This window comes from Trachypithecus francoisi, unplaced genomic scaffold (genome assembly GCF_009764315.1).
Source record: "Trachypithecus francoisi isolate TF-2019V2 unplaced genomic scaffold, Tfra_2.0 Contig01579, whole genome shotgun sequence".
NCBI classification, from domain to species: domain Eukaryota; kingdom Metazoa; phylum Chordata; class Mammalia; order Primates; family Cercopithecidae; genus Trachypithecus; species Trachypithecus francoisi.
Genome location: NW_022681442.1, coordinates 31176909 through 31194518, shown reverse-complemented (window position 1 = coordinate 31194518; position 17610 = coordinate 31176909). Strand labels below are relative to the sequence as shown.

General features: G+C 46.1%; 2 protein-coding genes across 28 annotated transcripts in view; both read right to left on the bottom strand.

Annotated features, from left to right (window-relative positions):
- SEC31B (SEC31 homolog B, COPII coat complex component) overlaps positions 1-1943 on the bottom strand; it is a 35570-nt gene extending 33627 nt beyond the window's left edge. For 12 of the 27 annotated variants that reach the window (XR_004431111.1, XM_033185477.1, XM_033185535.1 and 9 more), the window contains exon 1: positions 425-1941. The gene's annotated coding sequence lies outside the window, so the exon portion shown is untranslated. Of the gene's footprint in view, positions 1-424 lie in introns of all 27 variants that reach the window. The other 15 variants (XM_033185488.1, XM_033185598.1, XM_033185631.1 and 12 more) reach the window with 7 other exon arrangements.
- A 3592-nt stretch (positions 1944-5535) lies between these two features.
- On the bottom strand, positions 5536-11920 carry NDUFB8 (NADH:ubiquinone oxidoreductase subunit B8). Its single transcript, XM_033185466.1, has 5 exons — positions 11767-11920; positions 11381-11507; positions 8978-9077; positions 8393-8548; positions 5536-5724 (listed from the first exon to the last, which is right to left on the bottom strand). Exons 1-5 carry the CDS (start codon positions 11849-11851, stop codon positions 5632-5634), a joined length of 561 nt encoding a protein of 186 aa, XP_033041357.1. The 5' UTR covers positions 11852-11920; the 3' UTR covers positions 5536-5631.
- Positions 11921-17610: the final 5690 nt, after the last annotated feature.

Below are 17610 nucleotides of genomic sequence, written 5' to 3'. Positions count from 1 at the left end.
GTGACCAGCTCAACACTCTAAGTCACCAGTGCCACCTGCTGGTCACAGCCATCTTAATGTTTCTGGGAAAAGATCCCCTAATAACAAAAATAGGAGCTGCGATAAGCAGCTGTGCATATCTCATTTAATTCTCTCAGTGGTCCTATTAGGTAAGTACTCAGATTACTCCATTTTCCAGAGACGACAACTGGCTAGGCCGGGATGTGAACCCCCATCAGCATCAAGAGCCCGTATTTCTAACCATTGTGCTAGTCGCAGCTAACCTCTAGAAAGTGTTTTAATCGCGGACAGTCTAGGAACTGGGAAAAATGGGCTCTTAGTTCATATTGTTCAGAGGCATCTATTCACAAAAAAGGGCCCCTGCTGGGGTCAGATTGGCCATGGGGGCGTGAGGCGGAGATGACCAATGAAATGCTGGACAGACCTGCCGGCCAGGAGGGCACCAGCTACCCTTGGCAGCCCAGTCCTTAGGGAGGACGATCAGCACAGCTTCTTTCCCGCAGTCGCAGAAGAGCGGCGCGCCAGGGTCAGCAATGACAGGCCTTCCCGCCTAGCCCAAACGCAGCGACACCGGGCAGGCTCGGCCGGTCCAGGTCAGGACCAAGGCGGATGGGAAGGCGCGAGGCAGCGCTGAACAGGGAGACCCTCGTCAGGCTGGGGGCTCCCGTGCGGCAGGGACAGTAGAGCCGGATCCAATTCAAGGGTAGGCGTAGTAGAGGCCCCCGGGGCCCGGACCCGCGGGCAGGGCTGGCGCGGGCCGGGAGTCTCCGCAGCAAGGGGGCTCCTCTCGGCGCTCTGCTGAGAAAGGAACAGTGCTCCGGGTCCCCAGCGCAATCTCTGCTCCCAGGGACCCCAGACCAGCAGGGCGAACCAACCTGTGCGTCGGACCCCGGGCAAGGGTCAACCGCGGCGGCCGGAGCCGGTCCTCTGGCAGCGCTCTCGCGGGGAGCCGGGCGCTGTGGACGGCGGCTGCGGAGGGCCAAAAGCGGCGCGGACCCGGCAGGGCACCGCCGCAAACACTCTCCCGGGGCGCCGAGCCCGAGACCCAGACAGACCCACGGAGAACGTTTACAAACAAGATTATAGGTTTTAACCGGACCTCCCTCTCCTACCCTGTGATTGCGCAGTGGGTCAGATCGGGACCAGTAAGTTCTGGTCTATTCAGTTTGAGCCAGGCTCCAGGGCCAGTCTCTGAAAACGGAAAATACTAACTCATTATCTATGTATTGAAGGGGGACAAGACCCGACCCTAGCCCCAGGAGCCCTCAGTGGAATCCATTTAGTTGAAAACGTAAAAAGCAATCGAGGCTGTAAATGGCAGTGGGTGTTGCACTGCAACCCAGCAGAAACTGGCCCAAAAATTTGGTTGAATTAAGGGCTGTAAGTGAGTGGAGGGTGAGACTACAGGGCCAGGGGCTTCCTGAAATATTTCAGGAACATAGGAGGGATGTTATCCTCTGGAGCTGCAAGAACACAGGTGATACTCCAGCAAGGAGGAAGACGCCAAACCGGCTAATAGGCACCCCGGAATTTTCCATACCGTGAATGCAGGCGGGGATTGGATGCGGATTGTGGTGTTCCAATTCAATTCTGCAGATCAGAGTTACTGAAAATTACAGGGAGGGATGCAATAAGATAAAGATTATGTTTTGAGGCTAGCAATATGGAACCCCTTAGAGAGAGCAGAGCTGGAGGCAGGGACTCAAATTAGGAAACTAATAGAACAATCCACGTACTAGGTGATGAAAGCCTGGATTAACATAGTAGTGATGATTGTAAAGGAAAGCTGGACAGGCTCTCCTGGCTAATAAAGTCTTTAGAGCCTGGGAGACTACAAAAACTATGGCGGTCTTTTAATCGAGCCAGAGAACTTCAGGTGACGAGGGGGCCGTGAAAAGATCTTTTTAAATTTTTAAAAATTATTTATTTATTTATTTATTTGAGACAGATTATCACTCTATAGCCCTGGCTGGAGTGCAGTGGCACGATCTCGGCTCACTCCAACTTCCGCCTCCCAGGTTCAAGTGATTCTCCTACCTCAGACTCCCGAGTAGCTGGGACTACAGGCGCACACCACAACGCCCGTCTAATTTTTTGTATTTTTAGTAGAGACGGGGTTTCACCGTAGTTAGACCAGGATGGTCTCAATCTCCTGACCTTGCGATACACCCACCTCGGCCTCCCCAAGTGCTGGGATTACAGGCGTGAACCACCACACCCAGCCGATCATGTATTTTTTATGTTGAAGAAATTGTGCCGCTTCCAAATAAAAATGTTCTCACACCTGTAATCCCAGCACTTTGGGAGGCCAAGGTGGGCATATCACCTAAGGTCAGGAGTTTGAGACCAGTCTGGTCAACATGGTGAAACTCCGTCGCTACCAAAAATATAAAAATTAGCCAGGCATGGTGGTGCCTGTAGTCCCAGCTACTTGGGAGGCTGAGGCATGAGAATAGCTTGAACCCGGGAGGCAGAGTTTGCAGTGAGCTGAGATCGTGCCACTGTACCTCAGCCTGGGTGACAGAGACTCCATCTCCAAAAAAAAAGTTCTGTAAGCAGCTTTAGATCTTAGAAACTTCTGCTTAATGCATGAATTCTCTGCATTCCTGCCCGATACACCTCCAAAGATTGGGGCCAGTTATCACGATGGGGCCCAACTCGTGACACAACTCCAGTTCCCTTTCATGTGGATTTGGCAATTCTGAAGTTAGACACAAGGTAATTCAGTACATTATCTGTGCCTAGCCCATGCTTCCTACCAAGTACTCAAGTATTTCCTGAACTTCTTAGCTGGCACAACAGGGAATGAAGCCTGAAGAAAAGTAAACAGGGTTGAAAACTAAACCTAAGAGGAGGAGGCAGAAGAGTTGCTGATGGAATACTCCTGAAGAAATTTGAACCAGAAGCTTAAGGTCAGTTTTGGGTAGGACATGATTAAACAAAATTAAAAGTGCACTTTCTCAACTCACACCTCTTAAGAATTCTTGCTGGGAGCGGTGGCTCATGCCTGTAATCTTAACACTTTGGGAGGCTGAGGTGGGCAGATCACCTGAGGTCAGGAGTTCAAGACCAGCCTGGCCAATATGGTCAAACTACGTCGCTACCAAAAAATACAAAAAAAATTAGCTGGGCATGGTGGCGTGCACCTGTAATCCCAGCTATTTGGGAGGCTGAGGCACGAGAATCACTTGAACCTGGGAGGCAGAGGTTGCAGTGAGCTAAGATCATGCCACTGCACTCCAGCCTGGGTGACAGAGTGAGACCGACACTCTCAAAAAAAAAAAAAAAAAAAAAATTCTTTTTAGCTTGGCATAGTGGTCCACACCCATAATCCCAACACTTTGGGAGGCCAAGGCAGGTGGATTGCTTGAGCCCAGAAGTTTAAGACCAGCCTGGGCAACATGGTGAAACCCTGTCTCTACAAAAAAATACAAAAATTAGCCAAGTGTGGTGGTGCATGCCTGTGGTCCCAGCTGCTTGGGAGGCTACAATGAGAGGACTGCTTGAGCCTGGGAGGTAGAGGCTGCAGTGAGCTGTGATCATACCACTACACTGCAGCCTGGGCAACAGAGTGAGACCCTGTCTCAATAGTAATAATGATAAAGAATTATTTTTGCTTTGTATTATAACTGCTGGTCTCCTATGTAATATTTGAAGGCGATTACTTTGTCTTGCTCAGTTTTATATCTCCAGGGCTTATCAGTGTTTGATATATATTAGACACACAGGTGTTTGTTAAGGAAATGATTATCAAATGCTATAGAGAATGGAGACACATAAAAAGCCAGTGGGGACCTTTAAAGAATAGCATTCCACAAGTATCCACTCCCTGACCTCACAAAAGGTCTCTCACTGCCTGCACAGCTAGGACTCCACATCTAATTTGAATGAACTTGCTTCTTTTGGTCACATTAAATGTATGCCTTTTTATGGGACAGGTTTTCTGGCATATACTGTAACTTAAGAAAATGTCCCCAAAGGAATACGGGTTGGTTCACTTAAAAATGGACGCATGAGGGCTGGGTACAGAGATTCCTGCCTGTATTCCCAGTGCTTTAGGAAGGTGAGGCAGGAGGACTGCTTGAGGCCAGGAGTTTGAGCCAGCCTGGGCAACATAGCAAAATCCCATCTCAACAAAAAAATAAGAAACTTAGGAGTCATACGTACCAGTAATCCTAGCTACTAGGGAGGCTGAGCAAGGAGGATCCCTTAAGCCCAGGGGTTTGAGGTTACAGGGAGCTATGATTGTGCTACTGCACTTCAACCTGGGGAACGGAAGAAGATCCTATCTCTAAATAACACAAAAAACAGATGAATGAGATAGACTCTGAGAAACACAGTTTTTCTCTAAGGCTGTTATAGGAGTATGGATGAGTCATTAAAAGTAATCAAAGCTGTGAACATGTTCAGTAGTAACTTACTGACTGTCCTCTAATTCATAAACACAGGTAATGTCAACTTATTAAGAAGCTATGATTCAGAAGCTGCTTTGGAATAAGGAATATTCTTCTTAAAACGGAAATAAGATCAGAGGCAGTCACAGCCTTAGGCAGACAGGACAAAAACACTTATCAGTCCTGTAATACACTTGAAACATGTTAGAGCACAATTTTTTCCAACTAACCACTATTATTAAGATTTTTTTTTTTTGAGACAGTCTAACTGGCTCTGCCGCCCAGGCTGGAGTGCAGTGGCACCATCTCACCAAAACCTCCACCTCCTGGGTACAAGCGATTCTCCTGCCTCAGCCTCTGGAGTAGCTGGGATTACAAGCATGCACCACCAAGCTCAGCTAGTGTTTTGTATTCTTAGTAGAGATGGGGTTTTGCTATGTTAGTCAGGCTGGTCTTCAACTCCTGGCCTCAAGTGTTTCACCCGCCTCGGCCTCCCAAAGTGCTGGGATTACAGGCTAAGCCACCACGCCATGCCAAGGTTTTTTTCGAGACAGGGTCTTGCTCTGTTGCCCAGGCTGGAGCAGTGTTGCAAATATGGCTCACTGCACCCTCCTGGGCTCAAATGATCCTCCCACCTCATCCTCCTGCACAGCTGGGACCACAGGCGCACACTGCTGTGCCCAGCGAATTTTTTGAAAATTTTTTTTGCAGAGATGGGGTCTCGTCATGTTGCCCAGGCTAATCTCAAAGTCCTGAGCTTCAAGCAATCCTTCCGCCTCAGCCTCCCAAAGTGTTGGGATAATAGGCATGAGCTACCAGACCTAGACTAGAAAGGTTTTTTATGGGAAATAAATCTTGTTTCAACTTGGGAAGTTAGGAACATTTCTTCCTTGACCCTATAAATGGGAAAAGGAGCGAACCTTAACACCTCCACATGGCTAAAACCCTTAAGTACCTTCACAACCCAAGTGAAATTAACAAATTAATATTTTGTGCCTAAGCCCTCATCCACCCCACCCTCCTATCCTTTAAATTTCAGAATAAGAAAACAGGGAAGAGGGCAGACATCAAGCAGAAAAAAAGGGAAAAGGATGAGGTTCCTCAGGGCAGTGACTATTCCTGGGAAAATGAGGCACAAATACTACAGTACTGAGTTTTATTAGGGATTTCATTAAGATTAAATTTCTAGGAATAAGGGAGTCCTAGTTAAGAGGACACAAAAGCCCACGAAGCTTCCTCAGATCTCATAGTGAACCACCGGCTCAGGTTCTTTGGAGGGATCGCCGCCTTGTTCCAGGTACAGATTATTGTAAGGATACTGCTTTGGTCCCTAAGGAAAAAACACAGGTCAGCAAGAACATACATTCAGTCAACACCCGGCTACACCCCACTCGAGTTAACAATCATGCATGGTAAATGGGTACGCAGTAGCCTCTGGTCAGACCCAGCTGGGCTAGGACGGCAGGAACAGCAATCCTCTTCCTCACTCAGCCCAAGGCAGAGAGAAAGCCTAAATTGTAAAAGAAGTGGTGCCTACACTGAGGGAGAAGGAGAAAGGGGGAGGGAAGGGAATAGGGAAAGGAGGGGAAGGGAGGAAGAGAGGGAGGGAGGTAAAGAAATAGAAAAGAGAGAGAGTGTCAGAGTCAGAGGCAACGCTTTCTAAATGAGACGATGCATCCATCCATCCCACTCTCTCTCGGGGTCGAGACAGACTCAATCTCCTTTAAGTCACTCAGCCTCTAATGGTTCCACCACTAAAGTGGCCCAGCAAATGAGGCGTGCAGGAGCAGTGGTGGGGGAAAGCACAGAGGAGACAAGGCTGGGACGTGCTTTAGGGGCTGCTGGCTTTACCAACAAACAGCTGTCAGAGAACACAGCTCAAGGGGAGGAGAAAAGGGTGATATGCTTACAGAACTGAAAAATGGAAGAGCCACACTGTGTTTCTTGCTCTCCTGAAGTGAAGTTAGTGCTCACCCTAGCCCTACGTGCATTCTCCAGCATGGAGCCCCTGGGGCTTGGTAGGAAGGCTTGTGTCAGTGCACACAGACATACCAGCTACCTTCAGGACACTGATTGTCTCTGCAGAGGTAGCACTGGGCAGCCAACTGCAAACACAGCAGCCTCCCTGCTTTCAGTTTCTCTCCTTCCAATACATCCTGGAGACTACTCCCAGATTAATCATCCTAAGAACTCAGCATTCATTATGTCACTCTTCTGTTTGAAAACCCAACATGGTTCCCTACCACCTAGAGGCAGACCAAGTCATCACTGTATCCCCAACCGCTAGCACAGTCTGCACCTGGTACATAGTAGAGGCTCAATAAATATTTATTGAATTAATACTTTATTACACCATCAAGTCCAAATCCCTTAGCAATGACATAAAAGCTGCCCAACCTAACTGATCAACTTACCTCACAATACTTTTTAACACAGTGATTTCCAAATCTAGGTGCACATCAGAATTAGCTGGGAGCTTATTAAAAATATGGCTTTTAGAACCCTACTGCGATGCTACTGAATCAGGACCACCAAGAAGCGGGACCTGGGGATCTGGATTTTTAGCAAGTCTCCAGGAAACCAATGCAGCTGGTCATTTAGGAACCATTTTATACATCTATTCTAACTCACTCACCCTCCTTTTCCTTCATTGTTTTCTTTTTCTTTTTTTTGAGACAGTCTTTCTCTCTTGCCCAGGCTGGAAGGCAGTAGTGTGATTTCAGCTTACTGCAACCTCCACCTCCCAAGTTCAAAGGATTCCTGTGCCCCAGCCTCCCAAGTAGCTGGGATTACAGGCGTGCACCACCATGCCTGGCTAATTTTTTGGTATATTTTGTAGAGACGGGGTTTCACCATGTTGCCCAGGCTGGTCTTGAACTCCTGAGCTCAAGCAATCTGCCTGCTTCAGCCTCCCAATGTGCCGAGATTACATGCACAAGTCACCATGCCTGGCCTCCTTCATTGTTTTCTCTTGCCCTAAATGTTTTCTCCAACTTTCCACCACCCAAAGCCTTTGTGTGTGTGTGTGTGTGTGTGTGTGTGTGTGTGTGTGTGTGTGTGTGTGTTAGCATCTAGGTAGCCCTTCTCCTTGACAGTAACTCATATAGTATCACATACATTCACTATACACATATATACACATAAATTGTACAGAATTCCCACATACCTGTTCAAATGTTGCTCATGTAACTTATCTAAATTTTCTTTTTTTTTTTGAGATGGAGTCTCGCTCTGTCGCCCAGGCTGGAGTGCAGTGGCCAGATCTCAGCTCACTGCAAGCTCTGCCTCCCGGGTTCACGCCATTCTCCTGCCTCAGCCTCCCGAGTAGCTGGGACTACAGGCGCCCGCCACTACACCCGGCTAGTTTTTTGTATTTTTTTAGTAGAGACGGGGTTTCACTGTGTTAGCCAGGATGGTCTCGATCTCCTGAACTCGTGATCCACCCGTCTCGGCCTCCCACAGTGCTGGGATTACAGGCTTGAGCCACCGCGCCCAGCCCTAAATTTTCTTAACTAAACTTCCTTAAAGCTAGATAATTCATTTTCTACGTCCTTTACATTCTCCAAAATGTAAGTCTATGCCTGTAGTGGACACTTAATTGCTTCCAATATACTACAGGAAGTGCCCTGCACATGTCCAACAAAGGGTAAGATTTTAGCTCAAGATTCCTTAACTCTACTGTAAGATCACTTAATGAAATACTGTTGATAAATATAATCCCCAAATGGCAACTCTGGAGACTAACTGGTTTCCACACACTCATTGCTCATCTAGTCTTCAAGTGTATCTACTCACTGAGACTAGTCCAAGAAGTAGGGGTGGAGAAGCGCTCTGGCACTTGTGGCAGGCCAATGGGTCAAGGCCCTCCTATCTTCCTATTTCCTCAGACTCCACGAAGCCAAGCTTGGTATTGGTTGGATTCCTACCCCAGAGACTTCACTCCCTCAGGAAATGGGGCTAAGCAAACATGCCTAAGGGAGCACTTCTCGGATACTCACCACAGGCTGGTAGACAGGGTACACGTCCCCCACCCAGAACATGAATGTCATGAAAGCCAGGAAACCGAAGAGCTGCATACACATGACATTCCAAGAAACAGGTGTGGGGGATGTATCCACACGGTTCCTGGTGTACATGTCTAGGTGCCAGTGCATCTGAGACAGAAAGACAAATAGCTGTCACATACTACTCTTCCTGCAAAATGTAGGCAAGTCCCCAGTGATCAGAGCCTGATACAAGGTTAGACAGAAGCATTCTACTGCCCTGGGGCAACATGCTGAGAACCAGGTCTGAGGACACTGCCCTACAGGATTGGATGCTGGCCTCTGTCTAGGTTCTTCTAGGTTCTGCTGAATAGGGACAGCTCAATCATGGAAGTGCACAACTTTCACAGTACAGAGTTTCATGATTCCCAGATGTCCCATTCAGTGTGCCACATGCAACCTCCGATCTCACATCACTGAACCTTGCTTCCTTGAGCAGAAAAGCTTAGTGTTACTTGGTCAAAGAAGTGCCATCTGAGCTAAAGAATCTCCAAGAAGACAAAGGGAGAAGGAAGGTCAAATGAGATATGGTTCTCTCACCGGTTCACCCCAGTTCAACCTCAGGTCCGGTTGGTCCCAGCTATACCATGGATCCCTCTCATGCTGTGAACGGTCAGGGAGCCTCGGGTAGTCGCCATACCTGAGAGACAGCAGGAACTTCTGGAAGGGGCTGTGAGCAGCCTCAGACAATTCAGAGTCTCCTCATCTTATAGATGAGAAACCAAGTGACAGAGATAACTGCCTCACCTAAGGACAAAGGAACTAAATCTCAAGGCAAGAGCTCGAGTTCTAGTCACTAAGCACAGAACTAACCATAGAAGTCCAAATTGTATTTAAAAGTTCATGGCAAACTCTGAAATATTTTAATGTATATAAGCTTTCCCAGGGCCAGGTGTGGTGGCTCATGCCTGTAATCCCAGCACTTTGGGAGGCCGAGGTGGGCAGATCACCTAAGGTCAGGAATTCAAGACCAGACTGGTCAACATGGCGAAACCTCATCTTTACTAAAAATACAAAAATTAGCTGGGCATGGTGGCAGATGCCCATAATCTCAGCTACTCAGGCGGCTGAGGCAGGAGAATCACTTGAACCCGAGAGGTGGAGGTTGCAGTGAGCTGAGATCGTGCCACTGCCCTCTAGCCTAGGCAACAAGAGTGAAACTGTCTCAAAAAAACAAAACAAAACAAAACAAAAAACCAGCTTCCCCAAACTTCTTTCAATAAAAAGAAAAAAAGTCACACAATCATGTAATATTATAGATGAAAGGGAATTTAGCAATCAATTACAGTCACCTGCCACATAACATTTCGGTCAATGACGGACCACATATACAAAGGGGGTCCCGTAAGTTTATAATAAAGCTGCCCTATAAATGTGTACCATTTTTTATCTTCTTTTCTTTTTTGAGACGGAGTCTTGCTCTTGTCGCCCAGGCTGGAGTGCAATGGCACAATCTCAGCTCGCTGCAACCTCCACCTACCGGGTTCAAGCAATTCTCCTGCCTCAGCCTCCCAAGTAGCTGGGATTACAGGTGCCCACCACCATGCCCAGCTAATTTTTGTATTTTTAGTAAAGACAGGGTTTCGCCATGTTGGCCAGGCTGGTCTTGATCTCCTGATCTCGTGATCCACCTGCCTTGGCCTCCCAGAGTGCTGGGATTACAGGTGTGAGCCACTGTGCCCGGCCCATTTTTTTTATCTTATATAGCATACTTTTATGTCCCTTTTCTATGTTTAGATACACAAATACCATTGTGTTACAACTGCCCACAGTATTTAGTACAACAACAAGCTGTACAGGTTTGTGGCCTAAGAGCAATAGGCCATACCATAAAGCTGTGGTGTGTAGCAGGCTATACCATCTAGGTTTCTGTAAGTACACTCTCTGATGTTCATACAATGAGGAGATCACCTAACAACACATTTCTCAGAACGTATCTCTGTTGTTAAATGACACGTGACTGTACTCTGATTTTCATTAGACAGAAAATGAAAAAGTTTAGAGTCTGAATCCAAAGTCACCCAGCTAATTGGAATAAAAACAAAAAGGGTACAAATTAGAAAACCATTCTTCTCATAATAACTGTGTTCTTGACCACCCAGCTGGCAGTCATCTCCATGTCTCAAACACCTCATGAGACCTCTTGCTAAGCTGGGTTTTCCCCCAACAAATCCAGGTTCATCTGACACTGACTTGGAACAAGGCTGCTCTTGTCCACAACATAAAAAAAAAAACAGGAAATGATGACAACTAGGCATATGCTACAGAAAATGAGTGTAGAGTAAGAAGAATAGAAGTTGCTGAAACCAAGATTGAAAGAGTGATGTTAGGACAGGAAATAAAGGTGATGATAATCACTTCAGATAATTAACCACTGGAATGTTATGTGGGTACAGATACGGAAGAGTGTGGAAGGGATAGGATAACATCAACTGGAGTAAGGGGGCTGGCTGTTGAATCTGCTTAATAGTTGCTATGATTTCCACAGCACTAACAGAAAAAAAATTTTTTTTTAAAGAGACATACATACAAATATACAGTACTCGTTTACAAATAAGGTTCTCATGATAGGAGTCCAGCTCCAGCCTGGTCACATGCCTGGATGACAGCACCTGAGCCCAGCAGATGCTCAATCTAAATGAAACTCGACGCTCTGGATAGAGCCAAAGAAGGTTCCTGCTATTTGGGGGTCCTCGAGGGAGCCATTAAAGCCTCCGCTTCCTCGTTTGAGGAAACAGCCTGAGCCAAGGAGAAAATTGAAGTCCTCTCAGCTGCAGCTGCTCACCCACCCCCTCCCACCTCCCTCCACAGAGAAAAGCACCCACTCCATTGACTCTGAGGGGTCACGAGAAGGTTCGGGAGAAAGGGTCACAGTCAAGCCACCCAACCCAGCCGGCCTTCTCCCATCACTACTTGGGTGCGAGCAGACCCTCTCTGTCTCACCCCATGCCCTCATCCGGGTAAGGCTCGTAGTCTTCCACACGCATATTATACTTCTTGGCGGCGGCGGCCCGTTCTTCTGGGGTCCTAGGATAGGGCCCCGGAAACATGTCCTTGGTCATGCGGGAGGCTAGAGCGCAGAACAGAACAGGTCAGAAGCGAGCCCGCTCTCCGGCCGCTCCGAAGGCTTCAAGTCACAGGGGCTGCAGAGATCCGAGATCGGGACTTCGCAGGATCAGCGCGACCCTCCACCCCATTTTCTGGATATCAACACCACCTCTGTTCCCTACCCGGAGGCTGCCGCTGCGGCATCCACGAGCTCCCCCTCCCGATACACCAAACCTCAGGCACTCCCTTCCCACAATGAGGTCTCTCCCGTTCTCGCAGACCTGTCCGTGCGCCCAGCGGCACCACGTTCCGGGATGCCCTTTGCAGCCACTGAACTCCCAGGACCCCGGCCCTGGCCACCGCCATCTTCACCTTCTTCACGTTTCCCTTCTGCACATGCGCAAAGACCTATCACGGCGGCGGAGCCGGGCCAAACGTGACGGAGGAAGCCGGGAGTGAAGAAAAGTCGAAGGGTTCGACACGGGCGGGGTTTAAATACGGAGTTGGGAAGCCAAGGGTTGGATAGAGGCTGGGAGGGATAACCGGGAAGAAGAGAAAACCAGGCAGGTCTCTGACATTTCAGAATGTTGTGTCCTTTTTCTCCCTGAGCTGACTTAGACCCATCCAGGGATGATGGGAACTCGGAACCTGAGCAACTCAGATAGACAGCTTAACCACCTCCTGCAGGAGCTGTACTAGTGAAATGAGCCTGTCTGACTCTCTTCTCTGGCTGCTTGCTTTCCTGTCCTTCACGGGCACTTCCTCCCATCCCCAAACATGATCATTCTTCAAATTCACCTGTTGGTCTTGCTTGTTCTGTTCTCCAAATGGGTTGATCTTCACTTAGACGCCAGTGCAACACACATATCGGCCCTGAATTGGCTCCTTAGTTTCAGTCCGTGTTTCCATGTGCATGTCTTAGTCGCCTCAACCCAACAAATGTAAAATTAAACCTATCCCCAGAGGCAGCTCTCCATAGACAGCTTAAAGCCTCAGAGTTGGTAGGACTTGGATAAAACAAATTTCAAACCAGCCCATAATGAACAAACTCTAACTCAACAGAAGAATTGGAGGCATTATTATGTTTGCATACGACTGTTTTCACTTGGGATTTGAATAACTTACACATTATAAATATGCACGTATTTCCAATGACTTTTCAGGTGACCACTGTTTTGGAACAGAACCTATTATTATAAACATTCTCAAGTATATATCAGAGCAATAAAAATGCATATAGGCTGGGAGCTGTGGCTCACATCTGTAATCCCAACACTTTGGGAGGTCTAGGTTGGAAAATGGCCTGAGACCAGGAGTTTGAGACCAGCCTGGGTGACATAGTGAGACCTCATCCCCTTTTTTTTTTAAGTTATAAAAATAAAAAGTAAACAAATCCTGATATATACTATTTAATATACAAATTTTGGGAAGGACTACACAGCAACTTGCTGTCTTGTAAATGCGCATCATTAGTTGATGTTCAAAATAATTGGACAACATCTGCATTCAACCAATAGCAAACCCTGATCCGATTTAGGTCAAGAAACAGAGTTGATCTAATTTATTTTTATTAATATATTATTTACATACCATAAATTCATCCTTTTAGGCTGGGTGCAGTGGCTCACGCCTGTAATCCCAGCACTTTGGGAGGCCAAGGTGGGAAGATCACTCGAGGTCAGGAGTTCGAGACCAACCTGGCCAACACGACAAAAACCCATCTCTAGTAAAACTACAAAAATAGCCGGGCATGGTGGTGCACGCTTGTAATCCCAGCTAATCGGGAGGCTGAGGCAGGAGAATCACTTGAGCACGAGAGACAGAGGTTGCAATGAGCCGAGATCATGCGACTGCACTCCGGCCTGGGCAACAGGGTGAGACTCTATCTCGAAAACAAAAAACAAACAAACCAAAACAAAAAACAAAACAAAAAAAAACCCTTTTAAAGTGTACGATAAAGTTATTTTTAGTACATTTACAAAGTTGTGCAATCATCACTATCTAAAACATTTTTATCGCTTCCGAAAAAACCCATACACATTAGCACGTTGCCTGTACTTCTACCTGCTGGCAACCACTAACTCACTTTCTGTTTCTATGGATTTGCTTATTCAGAATAGTTTATATAAATGGATCATTTTACATGTGGCCTTTTGTGTCCATTTTCTTTCACTTAGGATAATGTTTTCAAAGTTTGTCTGTGTTGTAGCACATACCAGTACTTCATTCCTTTTTGGGCTGTATAATATTCCATCATATGAATGTACAGTACAACATTTTATTTATACATTTATTGGTTAATGGAAATTTGAGTTGTTTCTGCTTGTTTGGCTATTGTGAATAATGCTGCTATGAACATTCTTGTGTAAGTTTTGGTCTGGATGTATGTTTTCTATTCTTTTGGTTATATGCCTAGGAGTAGAATTGCTGGGTCATAGGGTAACTCTATGGTTTAACTTTTGAAGAACTGCCAAATTGTTTTTCAAAGCAGCTGTGACATGTTACATCCCCACTAGCAGTGTGTGAGGGTTCCAGTTTCTCCACATCTTTACCAACACTTATTGTCTTTTTTTAGTATCACCATGCGAGTGCCCGTGAATGGTACTTCATTGCAATTTTCATTTGCAATACCCTGATGACTAATAATGCTAAGCATCTTTTCATGTGCTTATTGGCCATGGTATACCTTCTTTGGTGGAATGTCTGTTCAAACCCTTTGTTCATTTTTAAATTGGTTTGTCTTTTTATTGTTGAGTTGTTAAGTTTTCTTTATGTATTCTAGATACGATTGTATCTGATCAGATACACAATTCATAAATATTTTCTCTGACTCATAGGTTTTATAACTTTCTTACAGTATCATTTGGAACCCTGTGGTCATCATGAAAGGGTGTTGGAGTTTGTCAAAAGCTTTTTCTGTGTCTATTGAGATGATCATGTAGGGTTTTTTTTTTCTTTTACTAATATAGTGTATTATGTTGATTACAAATGATTAATCAATAAAATATTGATTACTACATGGTGTGTTATATTGATCATTTTCAGATGTTGAACTGACCTTGCACTCCTAGAATAAATCCCACTTGGTCATAGTATATAATTCTGTTTTTTTGAGACAGAGTCTCCCTCTGTCGCCCAGGCTGGAGTGCAGTGGTGTGATCTCGGCTCACTGCAAGCTCCACCTCCTGGGTTCATGCCATTCTCCTGCCTCAGCCTCCCAAGTAGCTGGGACTAGAGGTGCCCACCACCACGCCCGGCTAATTTTTGTATTTTTAGTAGAGACCGGGTTTCACTGTGTTAGCCAGGATGGTCTCAATCTCCTGACCTCGTGATCCGCCTGCCTGGGCCTCCCAAAGTGCTGGGATTATAGGTGTCAGCCACCGTGCCTGGCCTGTAATTCTTTTTATGTGGTGTTAGATTGAGTTTGCTAGTATTCTGTTAGGATTTTTGCATCTATATTCATAAGAAATATTGGTCTATAGTTTTCTTTTTCCTTTTCTTTTCCTTTCTCTCTTTTTTTTTTTTTTATTTATTGAGATGGAGTCTCTGTCGCCTGGGCTGGAATGCAGTGGCCCGATCTCGGCTCACTGCAAGCCCTGCCTCCCAGGCCAGGTTCACGCCATTCTCCTGCCTCAGCCCCATGAGTAGCTGGGACTACAGGTACCCACCACCACGCCTGGCCAATTTTTTTGTATTTTTAGTAGAGATGGGGTTTTACTGTGTTAGCCAGGATGGTCTCGATCTCCTGACCTCATGATCCGCCTGCCTCAGCCTCCCAGAGTACTGAGATTACAGGCATGAGCCACTGCGCCCAGACCAGTGTTAATTAAAAAATATATATTTGGTAGGATTCATCAGTGAATCCACCCGGTTTTGAGCTTTTTTTTCTTTTTCTTTTTTTTTTTTGAGACAAATCTTGCTCTGTTGCCCAGGCTGGAGTGCTGTGGCATGATCTCAGCTCACTGCAACCTCCGTCTCCTGAGTTCAAGTGATTCTTCTGCCTCAGCCTCCCAAGTAGCTGGGACTACAGGCGCACACCACCATGCCTAATTTTTGTATTTTTGGTAGCGATGGGGGTTTTACCATGTTGGCCAGGCTAGTCTCGAACTCCTGACCTCAGGTGATTCTCCCCCAACTTCGGCCTCCTAAAGTTCTGGGATTACAGACATGAGCCACTGCACCCGGCCTTTTCTCTCTGTCTCAAAAGGCTGGAGTGCAGTGGAGTGCAGTGGTGCGATCTCAGTTGACTGCAACCTCCACCTTCTGGGCTCAAGTGATGCTCCCACTTAAGTTTCCTGAATAGCTGGCACTACAGGTGTGCCACCATGCCTGCTAATTTTTGGGGTTTTTTGGCCGGGGAGATTTGGTAGAGATGGGGTTTCGCCATGTTGCCCAGTCTGGTTGCGACCTTATGGCCTCAAGTGATTCGCTTGCCTCTGCTTCCCAAAGTGTTGGGATTACAGGTGTAAGCCACCATGCCCAGTTTCTGGGCTTTTCTTTATGGGATGTTTTTGATTCCTAATTCAATCTCTCATTACAGGTCTATTCACATTTCCTATTTCTTCTTGAATCAGCTATTATAGCTTGTGCCTTTCTAGGAATCTGTTCGTTTCATCTAGGTTCTCTAATTTTTTGACATACAATTGTTCACAGTATGTCCTTATATGCTTTTTTTGGGGGGGGGTAAAGTCAGTAGTAATATCCCTGTTTCATTACTGATTTTAGTTCTTTTAATCTTCTTGATCTTAATTTATTTCTTTACTTTTAGTAAGACAGGGTCTTCCTCTGTCATCCACTGGAGTGCAGTGGCATGATCATGGCTCACTGCAGCCTCCACCTCTCAGGCTCAAACAATCCTCCTACCTCAGCCTTCCTAGTAGCTGGGACTACAGGCATGCATCAACACACCGAGCTAATTTTAAAAATTTTTTGTAGAGATGAGGTCTTGCTATGTTGCCTGGAACACCCAGGCTCAAGTGATCCTCCTGCCTCAGCCTAGAAAAGTCCTGATATTACAGGCATGTGCCATCATGTCTGCCCTAATTTATTTTTAATTCCCAAGGTTATGAATTAATACATTCTTGTAAAAATTCAAACATTCAACCTGGGTAACATGGTGAAACCCTGTCTCTACAGAAGAAAAAAAAAATTAGCCAGCCGTGGTGGCATGCGCCTTTAGTCCCAGCTACTTGGGAGGCTATGGTAGGAGGATTGCTTGAGCTGGGGAGGCAGACATTGCAGTGAACCAAGATTGCACCACCGCACTCCAGCCTGGGTGACGGAGTGAGACTCTAGCTAAAAAAAAAAAAAAAAAAAAAAAAAAAAAAAAAATCGAACACTGCAGATAAAATGAAAGCCTTGATTGCCACCTGCAGCTTCAAACCCCTCCACAGAGGTAGCCCTATTATCGGTTTGGTGTAGCATGGTTACTACGTAGCATAATTACATAGTTAAGCTACTGCATTCATTTCTATTACTGCATAACAAATTACTATAAATTCAGCAGCGCAAAACACGAATTTATTTTCTCACATATTCCATGAGTCCAGGTACTGGTTGGCTGAGTCCTCAGCTCCGGGTCTTATCAGGCTGAAATCAAGGTGTTGGCTGGGTTGGCCATCTCATCTGAGACTCTGTGTGTGTACTTTCCCAAGTTCAGTGGTTGGTTGCCAGAATTCAGTTATTTGCGTTTGTAGGATTAAGGTGCCCACTTTCTTGTTGGCTGTCACCCAGGAGCCTTTTTCAGCTCCTGGAATCCACCTGCCATTTCCTGACATATGGCAGTTTGCTCCTTCAAGGTGAATAGGACAGCTGTGCTGTGGCTTCAAATCTCTTAGATTCTGTCTCTGACCTCTAGCCCTGATTTAAAGAGCTAGAGTGATAAGATTAAGCCCATCAGGATAAATCATCTCCTTTTTGACTGTCTCAAAGTTAATTGATTAAGGACTTTAATTACATCCTTGTCATATAAGCTAACCTAATTACAGGAGTGATGCTCTATCATATTCACAGTCCTGTTTTCTTTGAAGGGGAGAAATGTATACAGGATGTGTACATCATGGGGTACAAATCTTGGTATACATCTTAGAATTGGGCCTCTTGCAGCCAACCGTAAGAACTGTCCA

Coding starts and splice junctions, on each gene's coding strand:
- NDUFB8 (XM_033185466.1), bottom strand. CDS start 11,851: ATGGCGGTGGCCAGGGCCGGGGTCCTGGGAGTTCAGTGGCTGCAAAGG. Junction 11,508..11,766: donor GCCGCTGGGCGCACGGACAG/GTCTGCGAGAAC, acceptor TCTGCGCTCTAG/CCTCCCGCATGACCAAGGAC. Junction 8,549..8,977: donor GGTTGAACTGGGGTGAACCG/GTGAGAGAACCA, acceptor TTTCTGTCTCAG/ATGCACTGGCACCTAGACAT.